The sequence below is a fragment of the Vidua macroura genome (assembly GCF_024509145.1).
Source record: "Vidua macroura isolate BioBank_ID:100142 chromosome W unlocalized genomic scaffold, ASM2450914v1 whyW_random_scaffold_74, whole genome shotgun sequence".
Lineage (NCBI taxonomy): Eukaryota > Metazoa > Chordata > Aves > Passeriformes > Viduidae > Vidua > Vidua macroura.
In genome coordinates, this window is record NW_026530539.1 from 1,805,629 (window position 1) to 1,823,107 (window position 17,479).

Sequence of the window (17,479 nt, forward strand, 5' to 3'; positions counted from 1 at the left end):
AGAGACCAGAAGATCCTATTAGGATCAAACAATATCCCATTCCTACGGAAGGTAAGAGAGGATTGAAACCTGTGATAGAGGAACTAATAAAAAAAGAGACTTTGGAACCTTGCATGTCGAGGCATAACACTCCTATCTTGGCAGTGAAAAAGACTGATGGTAGTTATAGGTTAGTACAGGATCTGAGAGCTGTGAACACGAGGACTAAAATGCTATTTCCTACAGTCTCGAATCCTTATACCTTATTGAATAATATCTCTCCTGAAGATATCTGGTATAGTGTGATAGACGAAAGATGCTTTTTGGACCTGTCCCTTAGCTAAAGATAGCTATGACTATTTTGCTTTCCAATGGGAAGACCCAGATACAAACAGAAAGCAGCAATTCAGGTGGACATCTTTGCCTCAGGGGTTTGTAGATTCACCAAATCTGTTTGGTCAGGCTCTTGAACAATTATTAAGTCAATTTGTGCCAAGAGAAGAGACTAAATTATTACAATATGTGGATGACCTATTGATAGCTGGCCCAAGAGAGGATGTAAGAGCGAGTACCATAGCGTTGCTAAATTTCTTAGGGGATAAAGGATTAAAGGTCTCAAAGTCAAAACTGTAGTTTACTGAGCCCGAGGTTAAATATCTAGGACATTGGCTAACAAAAGGGAAGAAGAAATTAGACCCTGAAAGAGTAGCAGGGATTGTTGCTCTACCCTCCCCACGGACAAAAAGAGAGATTAGACAGCTGCTGGGACTTCTAGGATATTGCAGACAGTGGATTGAGTGGTATAGTGAAAAGGTTAAGTTCCTGTATGAGAAACTCACTACTGATAGGCTAAAGTGGACAGAACAGGAGGAGGAGGGATTCAAAGAGTTAAAGGAAGCACTTATGGCAGCTCCGGTATTGAGCCTTCCCAATGTGAAGAAACCATTCCAGTTATTTGTGGATGTCAGTAGTCGTATTGCCCATGGAGTATTAACACAGGATTGGGCAGGAGCTAAGAAACCAGTAGGTTATGTATCAAAGCTTTTGGACCCCGTGAGCAGAGGGTGGCCCACTTGCTTACAAGCAATTGTGGCAGTAGCACTGTTAGTGGAAGAAGCCAAGAAAGTAACTTTTGGGGCTCCATTAGTAGTTTATACTCCTCATAGCGTAGGAAGTATATTACAACAGAAAGCAGATAAATGGCTCACAGATGCTAGACTCTTGAAGTATGAAGCCATATTGATCCACTCACCTGATTTAGAATTACGAACAACTACTGCACAAAATCCAGCTCAATTCCTGTTTGGGGAAGCCTCAGGGGAGCCTACTCATGATTGTGCTGAGGTGGTGGAACTGCAGACAAAAATAAGGCTGGATTTGGAGGAAGAGGAATTAGAAGAAGGAGAGAAATGGTTTGTGGATGGATCAGCGAGAGTTGTAGAGGGAAAAAGGAAGTCGGGATATGCGATTGTAGATGGCAGGACGGGAGAAGTAGTAGAGTCAGGACCTCTGAGTGCTAGTTGGTCAGCTCAGGCATGTGAATTGTATGTGGTGTTAAGGGCCTTAAGAAGATTAAAAGGAAAGAAAGGAACAATTTTTACAGATTCAAAATATGCATTTGGAGTAGTCCACACCTTCGGAAAAAATTGGGAAGAGAGAGGGCTAATTAATACTCGAGGACAAGGGTTGGTTCATGGGGAAACGATAAGGCAAATCTTGAAAGCTATCAGGGAGCCAGAGGTGATTTCGATTGTACATGTGAAAGGACACCAAGCAGGAATGCAGTTTCAAATTCAAGGAAATAATTTGGCAGACAAGGAGGCTAAAAGCGCAGCTTTATTGAAGGTAAGTACTCCGGAAGTCGAGGAGAGTGAGACCCGGGAGTATCCCCTGCATCCTTCTCAGAAGGAAATTGAAGGATACGAGGAAATAGGGGGGAAGCTAGAAGGTGGTAAGTGGAAATTGCCAGACGGGAGGGAACTACTATCCAAGGACTATACCCAGAAAATTTTGAGGAGATTACATCAGCAGACTCATTGGGGAGCCCAGGCCCTGGCAGAACAATTCCTGAGGTTCTTCGGATGTAAGGGGATTTAAGAATTAGCCAAGCAGGAGGTGCAGGATGCATGATCTGCCAGAAGGTTAATCGGGCCAGGGCACGACAGACAGTATTGGGAAGTCGTCCAATAGCGTACCGTCCTTTTGAAAGGATCCAGGTGGATTTTACTGAACTACCCAAGGTAGGGAGGTATAAATTTTTATTGGTAATCGTCGATAAACTAACCCATTGGGTAGAGGCCTTTCCAAGTGCTAGGGCTACAGCCCAGACAGTGTCAAAAATCCTACTAGAGGAGATTGTACCCCGGTATGGGATAGTAAATTACATAGATTCTGACCAAGGGACACACTTCACCTCAAAAATCATTAAACAACTAGCAGAGGCCTTAGGGATCCGATGGGAATACCATACCCCATGGCATCCTCAAATCTCAGGACAGGTTGAGAGAATGAATCAGACGTTCAGCTCAATTATCAAAACTGATGCTGGAAACTAAGATGTCCTGGCTGAAATGTCTCCCCTTAGCTTTACTAAATATCAGGACCATGCCTCACTCTGAGACAGGGCTATCACCTTTTGAGATGTTGTATGGAATGCCCTATGAACATGGAATGCCAGTGGGACATCCTAAGCTAGAAGATGAACAAATATAACCCTATCTAATAACGATAAATAAAAACCTACAGGAATTGCAAAAACAGGGGATAGTAACACAGAGCACCCCTTTAGGGTTCACTATACATAAAATACAACCTGAAGACAAAGTGCTTATAAAAGCCTGGAGGGAAGTCCCCCTCACCCCTCACTGGGGAGGTCCTTTTCTTGTCCTTTTAACCACAGACACAGCAATTCGGACAGCGGAAAAAGGCTGGACACACGTATCTCGGGTGAAGAAGATCGAGCACCAGTCAGAGACACCTGAGTGGAAAATTACCTCAACCCCTGGAGACCTAAAGATAAAATTGCACCAGCCAACTAAATGACTGAGAGCAACCAGATAAGTTGTACAGTAACTGGTTGTGAATGCTATCCATTTGTCCATTTCAAGTGCAAATATTGTCACGAGATCTGGGTCGCGCCTTGTAAAAGGGGATATAGACCTAAGGACTTGTGTACAAGGTGTCTGGAAGAAGAACAGTATCTGACTAGCTGTATCTTAGAGCTTGCTACTGCTTTGGGCATAATAGAATTAGACTCTTTAGAGTGGTATCACTTGTTTAAATATGGGATAGGGGGAAAATTGGACTCAAAAGCGCAAATCCTAACATTTGACTGCTGGAGGTTAAATAAAGTACCTTGCAGCGTCGATGTCGTCAAACTATCTAGGTGGGGCATTTTTAAAAGGCGGTATGCGGGTCGGTCTGGGTATGGAACCCTGGAAGAATATTCTTGCTGCCAAGAAGATGGTTTACCTCACCGTTGGTGGCAACCCAGTGGGCGTAGGTAAAGGCAGAGGAATACACCTATGGGGAATCCTGATGGGCCTGAGCCTAGTCGTGTGCAGGACAACTAGTCTGCACCTAGAAAATCTGCCCAGCACTGAGACACAGCATCCTGATAATGAGTGCGGGCAATGCTTACAGATTGTCCTGGAAGGACAAGGAGAGACAGAAACTTTAGCATACCCAGCCCCAAAAGATTGCAGCAGTGATAAGAGAAGCAGGTACTGTACCTTAAATGGCACTCGATATGGAATATGCAAATTGGATGGAAAAACAGTATGTTATGTCCAAAGAGCAAAATCTAAGGATGGGCAGTCAGAGATACCCACCCATAAAAGGTATAAGAGGAACATGGAACAGATACCTGTTCCTACGTGTAATCAGTGTTACTGCACGGTGTGGATCGGGGGAAAAATGAAATCAATATTTGTGGCCTATTTTCAAGTTAACAAACTATGTTATGACAGCACTCAGAGATGTGTATGATGGGCGGAAAAATCTACTGGGTGGGGAAGAATTCGAAATATGAAAATAGAGTAGCCCTCAGCAATGAGCTGGTTATACTTGACCTCCTGGGGGATGACGATGACAGCGTCTGTTTACAAGTCAATAAAACTTTCTGTTTTTCAAGAAATAACGAAGGATTAGAAGGATTAGACCCAGAAAGCAAAATGAAACAGGTGGCCCAAGAATTAAAAAGGCAAGACTCAGAAATGAGAAATGAGAAAAAGGAGGATGGAACAGGAGAGGTTAAAGACCTTGAGTGACCAACTGGAAAAACAGTACAGTGATTGGGGATTGCCTGCTCCAGATAGAAATTTATTCATAGACCTGATACAGGAAATAGCAACTGAATTAGGATTGTCAAATTGTTGGATTTGTGGGGGGCTTAAATCAGCTGAAAAATGGCCGTGGAAAGGTGAGAGTTTAACTCCAGAGCGACTTCTAAAGTGGGACAATGCTCAAATTTCGAAAACCATACAGAGACCTGAGGGATGGGTTTTAGATCAAAGGATAATTGGAACAATCTGTATTAGTAGAGAAGGAAAGGAATATACTGAGATAGTGGGATATACCCTGTGTATATCCACCCTAGCAGTAAACTCAGGTAACAAAAGCAAGGTCTGGCAACCAGAACCTCCTGCTGGGTATTGGAGCCACGAGAAGGGAACAAATTGCAAATGGAGTGACAAAATTGAACTTTGTTGGAACAAAGGCTCTGGAGCTAACCCTTACCAATCCCTGGAAAATCTTAGGGGTTACTGGAATGAACCAGAGAACACAAAAATTAAATGGAAGGCCCCTAATGGGATATATTGGAAATGTGGGAAAAAAGCCTATAGCGAGCTACCCCGAAAATGGAAGGGATCATGCACTTTAGGAATGATCTAGCCCGTTTTCTTTACATAACCCAGGTCTGAAAGTAGTCTATTAGGAGCACCCCTGTACGAAACTCTAGATAGAACAAAGAGAGAAATAAAGAAAAAACTCTCTATTGCAGGCGGCAGCCAGACATAGGGTGAAGATGAATGGCCTGCAGAGAGGATAATAGAATATTATGGCCCTGCCACATGGGCCCAAGACGGGAGTTGGGGATATAGGAACCCAATCTATCTATTAAACAGATTAATAAGGCTCCAGGCTGTAGTAGAGATCATATCAAATCATACTTTGGACGCCCTTGAGCTATTATCCAGACAACACTCCCAAATGCGAGCCTTTGTGTACCAAAATCGGATAGCATTACTTGTTAGCTGAAGAGGGGGGAGTCTGCGGGAAGTTTAATGAATCTGAGTATTGTATAGAAATTGATGATTATGGGGACACCATCAGAGGCCTCGTGGCAGAGATTAAGAAGGTAGCGCATGTCCCGGTCCAGAAATGGAATTCCATCCTCCAGGCGTCTTGGTGGGACCAGTTGTTTGACAGAGCTTGGTGGAAGAAGGTGGTGTTTTTCATATTATGCTCAGTAGCTGGGGTTATATTTCTACCCTGCCTAATACCATGTTTTATTAGGTTAATACATTCAGTGGTACAGGGTATGCAGGTAGCAGCTATGCCTATAGATCTGGAACGTGCTCCCGAGGGATTGAGTCAACTCCCTAAAATGTCTAAAATAATGAAACTAGGAGAAGGAGAAGTAAACAGTAAGGCAGCAGAAGCCCTGGCTAAGTTTGAGGAACGGATAAGGGAAGATGGGATTGTTTATAGAATATACCAGGGAGGACCACAAGGAGAATGGAATGAAAGCGAAGAGTCTGAAGAGGACTAAGGGAGTCCCCTTCTTCTCCGAAAAACACCAAAAAAATAGGATCTAGAAACTAGAATAGCTGTGCAGATTTGGCAAAAAGCTCACAATTAGTTAGAAAATTGTAAAAAGAAGCACGAATTAATGTGTTTATATAGAAGGGGAGGGATTGTAATATATGTTATGGAATAATTCATGCTTATGTAAAATATATATATGTAATAAATGGTGCTTGTACGAAAAATTCTTAAAGTTTTAAATCACAAGCCCCAGCCAGGGAAAGGTTGCGAAACCACAGATAGCAGCAAGCAGAAAGACCTCATTTACAAATGAAAAAGCTTGGCTCTGTGCAGCGATCGGCCCCTTCCTGGGCCATCCAGGAGACACCCAGCAATGAATACATGGGAGATATCTATGATCAAGATAGTCAGGAGATATCTACGATCAAGATAGTCAGAGTGTCAGGAGCATCATCAGGAACATGCATCTCAATACCAGGTTCCCATAACTCAACATCAGCATTCATCAGTTCCCAGAAACAGCTTTTTCCAGCTCAGCACAGAGAAAAGGAGACCCATGAAAACATGAAGCAAAGAGAAGAATAGGAGACCCTCTGCCTCAGGTGGAAAAAACTGTATAAAAACTGACTGGACAGAGACAGCATTTGTGAACAGAGGAGATCTGATGCTGTAGAGGTCAGATCTGTGTTCACCCAGCGTCGATCCTGGGCTCGGCACTGCCCTTTTGATTGTGACTATCTAAGACTGAATCTTGGTCGTGAAATAAAAGCCTATTTTATTAATTATTAATTCGGCTTGACCATTTTTACCTATAACACGCATATAATATTCATTTTAATATTTGCGAAAAGCCAATCATAAAATATGCATTTTTCACAGACTGAATAGAGAAAATATTATGGCGCCAGAAGCAAAGGATGTTTTTCCCACCATGTGCTCCTTCACACAATGGAGGTTTTGCCTTTTAATCCTTTAGCCTCTCCCAAAGTTCTGTCCATCGACTCTTTCTTCGCTGTCCAGTGGTGGAGTTTACTTCCTTAAATCTTGATTGGAGGTCAGATGTTACCATAGTAACAAGCTGACCTTCCCAAGTGTCCCAAACCCAGGCCATCCTGTGATAACAATGCAGGGGGGGGGGGGAATATAACTATAAGTCTATAAAACTTCTCTTAACATATATACATGATATTTGCCTTTTAATTGTGAGAGTCAACCATCACATTACTCATCTATCACATCACTAATCATAGCTGAAAAGAAATTGGCCTTTAAAATGGCTTTGTGGTTGTTTAGAAATCCACCTATGGATTTTTTAAAGAAAGAAAAGGACAGTAGTAAATTTCTGAATTCATCTTAGGTTTAAATAATGGTTGCAACAGCCCTTCAAGCTGTTGCTAAGTCAAGAACTACTTATTCCAGTTATAAATAGAGGCAAATAATTTGTTCAGCCTTTCAAGAGTCAATCAGAAATTTATTGATTACAGCAAGCGATGGCAAGCAAACAGCGCTGGGGGCAGCCGGGGAGTCCCCGCTCCGCAAAAACGGCCCACACACCGTTTTCCCCCTTCCCACAGTCTTTTTATACTTTTTTTTTTTCCCAGGGCCACGATATCTCTGGGTGTACTCTCCGCTTGCGCCTTCTGTTGCTAGGGGGTCGTCTTCTACTCTCTGTTGGTCGCCCGAGGGAAGCTCCTCTCTTCTTCCCCGGCAAAAGTCCACGGTTTCATTAGTCTCAGGATCCTCCGGTACGGGTTCATATTTGGCCCTTATTAACATGAGGTGATTGACTATGCCGCCCGACCAGTCCTTCTGTGGAGCTTTACAGCTGTAGGGTCCCCAAGAAACAGTAAGCCATTGATCTCCTTCTACTGGCCAATCCGATGCTATTGTTTCACAGCCCCAATACCCACAGAAGTATTCCCCAGGGTAATTGCAATATCCCTTTCCTGGATTTGATGCTGGACACATATAGAAACCTATTCTATTTAGACATGGTTCGATGGGGGCCAGTGTGCATAATGACAGTGTAAAGCTAGGAGATCCGGATGATATCCGAGTTTGGATTTCTTTCCCATCTACTCGGGTTAGTATCCACTTAAAGGGTTGATGTGAGAATTGAGAATATCCTCCTGGCAATAACATAATTAGAGGTACAATAATGATAACTTGCCAAGGAGGGTGGAGTCCTGTTTTTGCATTTAACTCATAATTTCCTACCATTTCCCTTTTAGCTTGTTGCCCTTTTTGTTTACCCGGGGTGGTTGAGTCGGTACCTTTTGGGAGATTATCAATACCCAGTCGGTAATATTTGAAGTATCTCTGCATTATTCTACTTGGGATTGGGAAGAGCCTGGTTCTTTCCCCTCTGCCTCGCCCGCCGACTCAGGTGCTTCGAGCCGCGGGGATTACCATCTTCTCGGCGGCAGCGGTACTCTCCAGCGCATCCATTCCCTTTTCCCCTTCTAGCCTTATACTGCTCCCAGTTCTTATCCTTGACCGGGGATGAGTCACATGGGATTTCTTTCAGCTCTTTCCGACAACACCGGTTTACAATATGGGCAACAAGGGGGCAGGTTCATTCAGGTGGAAGCAAAAATTCTCAGGGTTAACCCCTTTTCTGTAAACCTCCCACCACTCTTCTGATTTGAACCTTACCCACTTATTCTCCAATTCCCCTAATTCTGATTCTTGTTAATCCTTGCTCTAGCTTGTAGCAGCTGGAGCAAATCCCAGTAGGGGGCTTTCCTTTGTAGCAATGGACTTACCACCGTTCTTGGCAAGTTTTACAAACAAAGCACACAAAAGGATAACAGTCACAACGTATTTCTTCAGATACTACTCTATAATCGTCAGCCGAGGGGTAAGTGTACCCTTTTTGTTCCCCCTCTTGGTCTATTTGGATTACCCACACTGAGTCCATTAGTTCTTCTTCAAGGTGACCTTCAGGTTTCCGGGTTGGCTTGTTCCTCTCCAATGGTCAGCCGTAGTGATCGGTCTTTTAACTCGGCTTGCGTGGGGCCATCCCTTCTCGGCGGTCTGAATTGCAGTCTCTGTGGTGAGCAAAACAACGAAGGGGCCTTCCCAACGAGGTGTTAAAGAATTTTCTTTCCATGATTTAATGAGTACTCTATCTCCAGGTTTAATCTTATGTATTGCTAGGTCTAATGGAGGTCTCTGAGTTAACAGCCCCTTTTCCCTCAATTCTCTCCTTCTGTTCATAATTTGCACAATATAGGTATTGATCTGAGAATCTTTCAAACAAGGGTGATCTACAGGGGCCTCCGTATCATAGGGCATTCCGAATAGCATTTCAAAAGGGGATATCCCCACATCAGTTCGGGATTGAGTGCGGATATTTAATAGAGCCAAGGGCAAACACTTGACTCAAGACATCTTTGTTTCTAGCATTAATTTAGTTAGCTGTTTCTTGATTTCCTCATTCATCCGCTCCACTCTCCCAGAACTTTGAGGGTGCCATGGAGTGTGATACTTCTACTGGGTCCCCAGGGCGGTGAGAATATCTTTTGCTATTTTTGAAGTAAAGTGGGGGCCCCTATCAGAATCTAGGATCTCTATCATCCCGTATCTAGGTATGATTTGTTCTAAAAGTATCTTAACCACCGCATAAGACGTTGCTCTGGCGGTGGGGAATGCTTCTACATAATGTGTCAAATGATCTATCAATACCAACAGGTACTTGTACCTCTCTATTTTGGGTAGTTCAGTAAAGTCTACTTGTATATGAGAGAAAGGTCTTTGTGCTAACTCTCTCTCACCCATTGGTCTCTCTCTTTGTTGCTGCTTGTTTACCTTTTGACAGGTCAGGCAGCGTTGCGTTACCTGTTTAGCTAGAGTATAGATTCTTATACACATGTATTTGATAGCAAACTGATCGACTAAGGCCTGAGTGCCCCAATGGGTTTTATCATGTATAGCCTGCAGGATTCTCATGGCTACACTTTTCGGGAGTACTTCTCGAACATCGGGTAATACCCACTTGCCTTCTTCTTTTTCCCGTATTCCCATTTGGTCTAATTTTTCTTTTTCTTGTACTGTGAATGTTAATAAATATTTCTTTGAGCCATGATACCAGCAATGTTTCTTTTGGGGGTTACCACAAGCACTTCTGATGGAATCATCTCCAAACATTTTACAACCTGACCAACACGGTGTTGTTCCTGAATCATCTCCACAAGCAGAGCAATCCTCCCTTTGTGTAACCTCAAGCTTATGTTTTAAAGTCAGTAGCGCAGCTCTCTTGGCCTCTTGATCAGCTAAATTGTTTCCCCTAATGGAGGCTCCTATTCCTGTCTGATGGCCACGGACATGCACTACTGCTATCCTTTCCGGATATCTGAGAGCTTGTAAAACTCGTCGGATTAATTCCTCATGTATTAACCCCTTTCCTTGTGAGTTAATTAATCCTCTCTCTTCCCAAATTTTTCCAAAAGTGTGTACTACCCCATAAGCATATTTAGAGTCAGTGTAGATGGTTCCGGATTTTCCTTTTAAAAATTCTAATGCTCTGAGTACTGCATATAGTTCACATGCTTGTGCTGACCAGCTAGGGCTAAGGGGGCCAGATTCTATTATCCTGAAGGTTTTTCCATCCACCACAGCGTATCCAGATTTCCGTTTCCCCTCAACAACCCGGGAGGATCTATCTACATATAACCGGGCCCCTGAGGCTAGTTCTTCCTCTTCCAAATCTGGCCGTATTTTGGTTTGTTCCTCAATTTGTTGGAGGCAATCGTGTGCCAGCTCAGTAGTTGGTTCCCCATATAGGAATTGAGCAGGATTTTGTAAACTGGTAGTTTCTATAGTTAATTTAGGGGATGATATTAGGATGCCCTCATATTTAAGCAGCCTGGCATCTGTTATCCATTTTTCAGCTTTTTGTTGCAAAACTCCCCGGATGTTATGAGGAGATAAGACCCGCAGCTCACTTCCAAAGGTTATTTTCCCTGCTTCTTCTACTAAGAGAGCAGCAGCTACAATTACTTGTAAGCAGGTGGGCCACCCTCTACTAACAGGGTCTAAAAGTTTTGAGAGATATGCCACTGGTTTTTTGTTCCCGGCCCAGTCCTGGGCCAGCACCCCATATGCAGTTCCCTCTTCCACATTAATAAATAGGAAGAATGGTCTTTTTAGGTCAGGGAGACTGAAGACTGGTGCATTTACCAATTCAACCTTTAGGGCCTTTAGTCGGTCCTCATCTTCAGGTGTCCACTTGAGGATTCCTTTTTGAGTTAATTTTTCATACAGGAATTTAACTTTCCCACTAAAGTTCACTATCCACTGTTGACAGTATCCAAAAAGTCCTAACAACTGCCGTATCTGTCTCTTATTCTGCGGGGCTTGTAATGAGAGTATACCTTGGACCCTTTCAGCATCCAATTTCTTAGTTCCTTTGGTTAACTTATGTCCCAAGTATTTAACTTCTTCCTCTACAAACTGTAGCTTAGACTTTGAAACTTTAAGTCCCTTCAAACTCAGGAAGTTTAGTAGCTTTATGCTTTCTTTTCTTACTATCTCCTCCTCCTTGCCTGCGATTAGCAAATCATCTACATACTGTACCATAGCTGTTCCTTCGCCTAAGGAATAATCTGCCAATATTTGCTCTAATGCTTGTCCAAATAAATTAGGGGATTCTGTAAATCCCTGAGGGAGGACAGTCCATCTTAATTGTTGCTTTCGATGGGTATCCGGGTCTTCCCATTCAAAGGCAAAATAATCTCTGGAGGCTTCTTTAAGAGGGCAGGCCCAGAAAGCATCTTTTAAGTCTATTACACTGTACCATTTATTTTCGGGGCCTAATTGACTTAAAAGTGTACATGGGTTAGCTACTACGGGAAATCTTTCAACAGTTCTTTTATTAATTTCTCTTAAGTCATGAACTAGCCTGTAACTACCATTCGGTTTCTTTACAGGTAAGATGGGTGTGTTAAAAGGAGACATGCATGGTTCGAGGAGACCTTGTTTTAAGAGTCTCTCAATTTTGGGTTTTAACCCTTGTCTCCCTTCTTGAGACAGAGGGTATTGTTTTATTCTCACAGCTATTTCAGGGTCCCGGATGGTTACTTCAAAAGGTTCGATATTCAATCTTCCTACAGTATCGGGGGTGTACCACACTTCTGGATTGATTTCAGCTTCATCCGCGGCCCGTAGGGGATACAGTTTTACGCTCAATTTCTCCTCTATTACTTCCACTCCTATTCCTAGTTCAATCATCAAGTCCCGTCCGAGTAGATTATAATCTGCCTCGGGAACTAATAAAAAGGATCCCACCCCCACTTTAGAATCAGTCTCCAAAAAGACATCTTTTATCACAGGTACTCCAAAAGGCTCCCCTTTTGCCCCAATTACCTGTACCGTGTCAGATGAAATTTTACACCCCCGAGGAAGGGTCTGGACGGTTGATCTTTCCGCCCCCGAGTCCACAAGGAACTCGTATTTTTGCTGCTGGGGACCTATCTTTAGCTTTACCAGGGGCTCCGTTCTTTCTCTTGTCCCCAGCAGATAGAGCCCCCGACACCCCTAGTCTTCCTGAAACTGTTTTTCATCAGCCATCCTTTGTCGGCATTCCCGCTTAATGTGACCCCTCCTCCCACAGTAAAAGCAGGCAATTCCTCTCTCCTCCTTCCTCTTATCAATCTCATCAGTCTGCCTTGGAATTCGCTTACTTCCCCGCACGGCTGCCCCCTTCTGTAAAGGAGAGGGGGCAGTTTTCTGCCCTTCCCGAACTGCCACTACCATCATCCTAACTTGCTTTTTATGAGTTTCATCCTCCCTCCTTACATAAACTTTCTGCGCCTCTCGCAATAATTCATCCAATCCTCTTCCTTGCCAATCCTCCAATTTTTCTAACTTCTTCTGAATGTCCACCCATGAGTTTGCTACAAACTGTGTTTTTAGCAGGGCCTCCCCCACTGGGGTATCAGGGTCCACTCCAGAATATAACTGAAAGATTTTTCTCAACCTTTCCAACCATTCTGTGGGGTCTTCGTCCTTTTTTTGCTGTTCTCGAAAAGCCCTGTGAATATTCTGTCCTCGAGGGACAGATCTTCTTATTCCTTGTATTATAATGTTCCACAAATCTGCCATATGGGCTCTGTGTTGCGGATCCTGGTTGTTCCAGTCAGGGCGTTGCATAGGCCACTTGGTGTCTGCGAGGGGCCCTTGTTGATGTTCATCATCCCATATTCTCATCCCTACCTCTCTAATCATCCTCCTTTCCTCAGAGGTAAATAATATACCTAAAATAGATTGCATCTCATCCCAAGTATAAACGTTCGGACCCAGAAATTGGTCTAATCTTTCGGCGACTCCAAGGGGGTCCTCTAAGAGATGTCCCATTTCCTTTTTGAACTCCCTCACATCTCCTGAGTTCAAGGGTACAGACACATATCCAACTCCTAAGATTTGGGCTGGTTGCCCCGGTTGTCCTGCATTAGGGTTAGGGACCATCCCCATTCCTGCTTCTCAGAGTGGGAACAATCCCAATTCCTCCCGCCTTTTCCTAGTCTGGCTTCTAGATACCCGCTGGTTATTCCCCTGGAGCTCGGCATTCAACTCATCCCCCTCTGAGTCATCTTTTGCTGAGTCGTTTTGTGCCGGGGCAGAGGGGTCAGGATGTTGTGGTGAATGTGGAGGCAGGGGTGGGTAAAGGTTCCGGGGAGGAGAACGGGGAGGGGGAGCTGGTGGTAGAGGAGGTGATGGAGGGGGAGGAGGTATGTAGGGTGGAGGGGTGGAATCGGGTAGGTCTGTATCCTCTTTCAATCTTTTCTTTTTCTCCTTAGCACCAAGTGTAAACAGCTTAGTGCGAGTTTCCCCCATTATCCAGAGGGAGGCATACTCACTCTCCTCTGAGTTCGAGGGCTCTTTAGAATTCACGTAAATATTTAAAGCCTGACATATCCAATCCTCAAATGAGCCAAACACTGGCCAGTACAAATGGTCTCCTCTTATTTGTTTCCCTCCCCAAACCTCTATGCAGTAGTGCACCATTTTCACCTTGTCCTTTCCTTTCCTGGAGGGGAAGGAATCCCAACTTTTAATCATTAGTCCTAATGGACTATCTGGAGCAATGTGGGGAAGCTTTACAGGGTTTCCCCCCACCCATGGGACCAGAGGGCTTGCTTTTCCTCTGTCCCATCTTCCGGAGTGCCTTCTTACACACACCTCTACGCTTCCCTCAATTCGTGGCCCAGCCCGTCGCCGGGTATGGGAAATGCACCACTATGAGGTCCACACTCACGTCGTCTCACAGAGACGTCTCACTCATCACACTCCGGGATCCCAACCCCCACCGAGCGGGCCCCGCTGCCTCCGAACGAGGCAACCTCAGTAGCCCCGAAGGACCACTGAAAGGTACTTACACAGTCCTGTGTCTTCGCCCGGGACTTCGTGCACAAAGATTAAGGGGTTGCCAGCTATTCTTTGCTTGCCACCGAATTTGGGTTCGTCGGTAAGGGTCCCAGGAGGAGGTCTCCTGAACGGGGCTCGCTGCCAAGGCAGCGAGGGCGCCTCCCCATGAGGAGCTTCCAACGGACAGCACTTATCCGAGTCACAGCACCAGATTGTTATAAATAGAGGCGAATAATTTGTTCAGCCTTTCAAGAGTCAATCAGAAATTTATTGATTACAGCAAGCGATGGCAAGCAAACAGCGCTGGGTGCAGCCGGGGAGTCCCTGCTCCGCAAAAATGGCCCACACACCGTTTTCCCCCTTCCCACAGTCTTTTTATACTTTTTTTTTTTCCCGGGGCCGCAATATCTCTGGGTGTACTCTGCGCTTGCGCCTTCTGTTCCTAGGGGGTCGTCTTCTACTCTCTGTTGGTCGCCCGAGGGAAGCTCCTCTCTTCTTCCCCAGCGAAAGTCCACGGCCCTGCAATGGTCTTTTCCATATGCACCTAAGTTCTAATTACACACCCAGCTTAAGTAATCAACATACTAACTAGTTTCTGTCTGGCGGTTTTCTGTTATCTACACAAGGCTTCTCCTTTGATTTTCTGTTATCTACACAAGGCTTCTTCTTTCTGTCTTGATGAACAAAGAGTCTTTTCTAACTTATCACATTCCTATGTGACTTTTTGTGTAAATGTCCTGGTTTAGCAATGGTACTCCCCAGTTTAGTGCTCCCCTGGAGACCCTCCAAACCATGCCCCACTCACTCCCCTGATTTCCTCTCCCCCTCCCCTGCTGCAGGCTGGAGTGGAGAATTGGAGGCACAAAAGGTAAAGATCATGGGTTGAGATAACAATTTACTGAAAACAGCAATGAGATGAGAGGGAGCCGTCTGGTATCATCTGTTGTCAGGGGGTTTCTGTGTGAATTGTTCCTTTTCTTGTACCCTCGGTCATTACTATTGTTGCTGTTACTGTTCTTTTTCTCATCTCATTGCTACATAATTTCAACTAAGATAGTAAAGCCAGCTGCACTCCTCCCCCTTCTCCATGGTTGCTTCTTTGGTTTCTCTTAAGTATCAGTCATTATTGTTTCTTAGCAACAAAATGGGAGAAAATTCCCTAAGAGAAAGAAAAGAAAAAGAAAAAATCCTAACCTCCAACATTCTTAGTTAAGTCATAACTGGAGTAGGACAATTGGATTTGATTGGCAGGAGAAATCTGGCAGAGTATTGGACTCTTTCGCAGTAATGAAGTTGTCTGTCTGTTTTTCATAACTATTAAGCAAAAATCATGTGTGTTTTTTTTTGCTGGATGCTACAACTAGTGTAAATAGTAATCTGTAGTCATAGTGGAAGTACTGTATTAAAACAACATTTAATCTTCAGTCACTCTTTTTGTAGAATTACTCCATGTGTGTGTATCTCATTCGCCAGCTCACTTCAGCTATGCTTTTGCAGAGGTTAAAAATGAAAGGTATCAGAAACCCCGATCATTCCAGAGCACTAAGTAAGTCTAATTAATTTGCTGGTCTATACTTTTTGAGGGTGGTTGGTGGCTCTTTAAACCTAGAATTTGTAATACTTCAAGAATTTACATAATTTTGAGAAGAAAGTCCATGCCCAGAGTATCAAAGATTCCCTTTGCTGTTGCTGAGGGATCACACACTTTTTCAGTGAGGGTCCCTGTGCTGGTAAGGAGCACACCATCTGAAATGAATACCATGAACACTACTTACTGTTGTGAAAAACGCCAATCACTTGTTTAAAAATTTTAAAAGTTTAATAGTAATAAAATAGCTATAAAAAAAACAGTAATAAAAAGTAGAGCAATAAGAATTTGGACAATTGGAGTTAGGACAATAAAGGACAATAAAAAGCAAAGAATTACGGACGCCCGGATGCTTTCCTCAAGAAAGTATGTCCACTAACAAAGGAATAACCCTTAAAAGCCATAGCCCGTTGCATATTCATATATCTCATACATGATGCAAATATTCCTTTCAAACTAGGATTTTTTTCTCTTTTCTGTCAACTCTCCCCCTCATCCTGTAAATCAATCCTTTCGGCTTCGGGATGTCTGGAAGAAGTCTGCACGGTCCAATAAAGAGGCCATAAATCCTGTCTTGAGATATTTTTTTTTTTTTTTTGGTGTCCTGTTGCTGTTATCTCTATGTGAAGAATTTCTTGGTTATCTTATCCATTCCTTGTGCTGGTCACAAAAAGGTATCTTACATCACATAGCTTCTATTTTATGCTATAGCCTACAACTATATTTACCACACTACTTAAAAAAGATTAATACAACATTACTTTCAAACATAACACATATAATATTCATTTTAATATTTGCAAAGAGGCAATCATATAATATGCATTTTTCACACTGTTGTGGGCTGTGAGGTGGAGGTAGATGTTCTAAATTCTCTTCACTTGCATGTGATGCTGATTGTACCTCGTTCATTAATAATTATTTTCTCTCTTTGCATGTTAGGTTGAGTTTGCTCTACTAACCATTGTGGCTGTTAGTGCATCTGCTGCACATCAAACAATGTTGTGATGCACAGTGTTAGCCAGTTGCTTATAAATAGTGAAGCTATTGTTGTTTGGTATTGCTGTGAGAAACGACCGCTCACTTTAAAAATCTTAAAAGATTTATTAAACCTTAACAAAAATACAACAAAAGGACTAAATAAGGAAAAATTGTAGCACTAGAAACTGCCCTTGTGGCTGCCTACTGAAATGAACAGGGCTAATGCCTTTATTAATGTTCAGCTCTTTATTAAAAAGATCAGCTGGGCAGGGGGCTCGACGCAGAGCTCGCCCCCGCGGTTGTAGCTTTCCCAGGCAGCCGGAAGGAAGGCAGCGTGCAGAGCCGGTCACTGGAGTCCCGAGCAGCAGCTGTCCTTTCTCCTTCCTTGTGGCACACCGGTGGCCCGAGGATGAGGAGGCGTGGTGTGCAGACTCTGTTGCTGAAGTCCAGAACAACAGCTGTCCCCGCTCCTTCCGTGGTGGCAGCACCAGGGCTCTCTGTCTCTCTATCACCCTACTTCTCAGAGCCTAATATAGTCTGTTCCTTCTTAGGTGATGGCGACAGTTAACAGTCAATCAGGGGATGTGTTTCCCTCTTCCTCAGCTAGGGCATTTGCCTGGATTTCTCTACTGTGTTCAGTTTCTGATTTATATTCTTTTTTCCCTCCTAAAAATACTCCCATGATCCTAAGGGGTTTCTATTTGCATGTTAGTCTCAGAGTGGCAGCGTGGAGGGGTGGGGGGCCGGTTGTCCCCAGGTAGTTTAGAGAAAACAAACAGAGCAATTAGCTAATTA

General features: G+C 43.7%; 1 protein-coding gene across 2 annotated transcripts in view; it reads left to right on the top strand.

The window, feature by feature from the left end:
* Positions 1–17,479, top strand: part of LOC128822769 (E3 SUMO-protein ligase PIAS2-like) — a 52,198-nt gene that overhangs the window by 15,868 nt on the left and 18,851 nt on the right. For both annotated transcript variants that reach the window (XM_054004579.1, XM_054004578.1), the window contains exon 6: positions 15,556–15,661. In XM_054004579.1, coding sequence (XP_053860554.1) covers positions 15,556–15,661 — 106 coding nt within the window. The remainder of the gene's footprint in view (positions 1–15,555; positions 15,662–17,479) is intronic.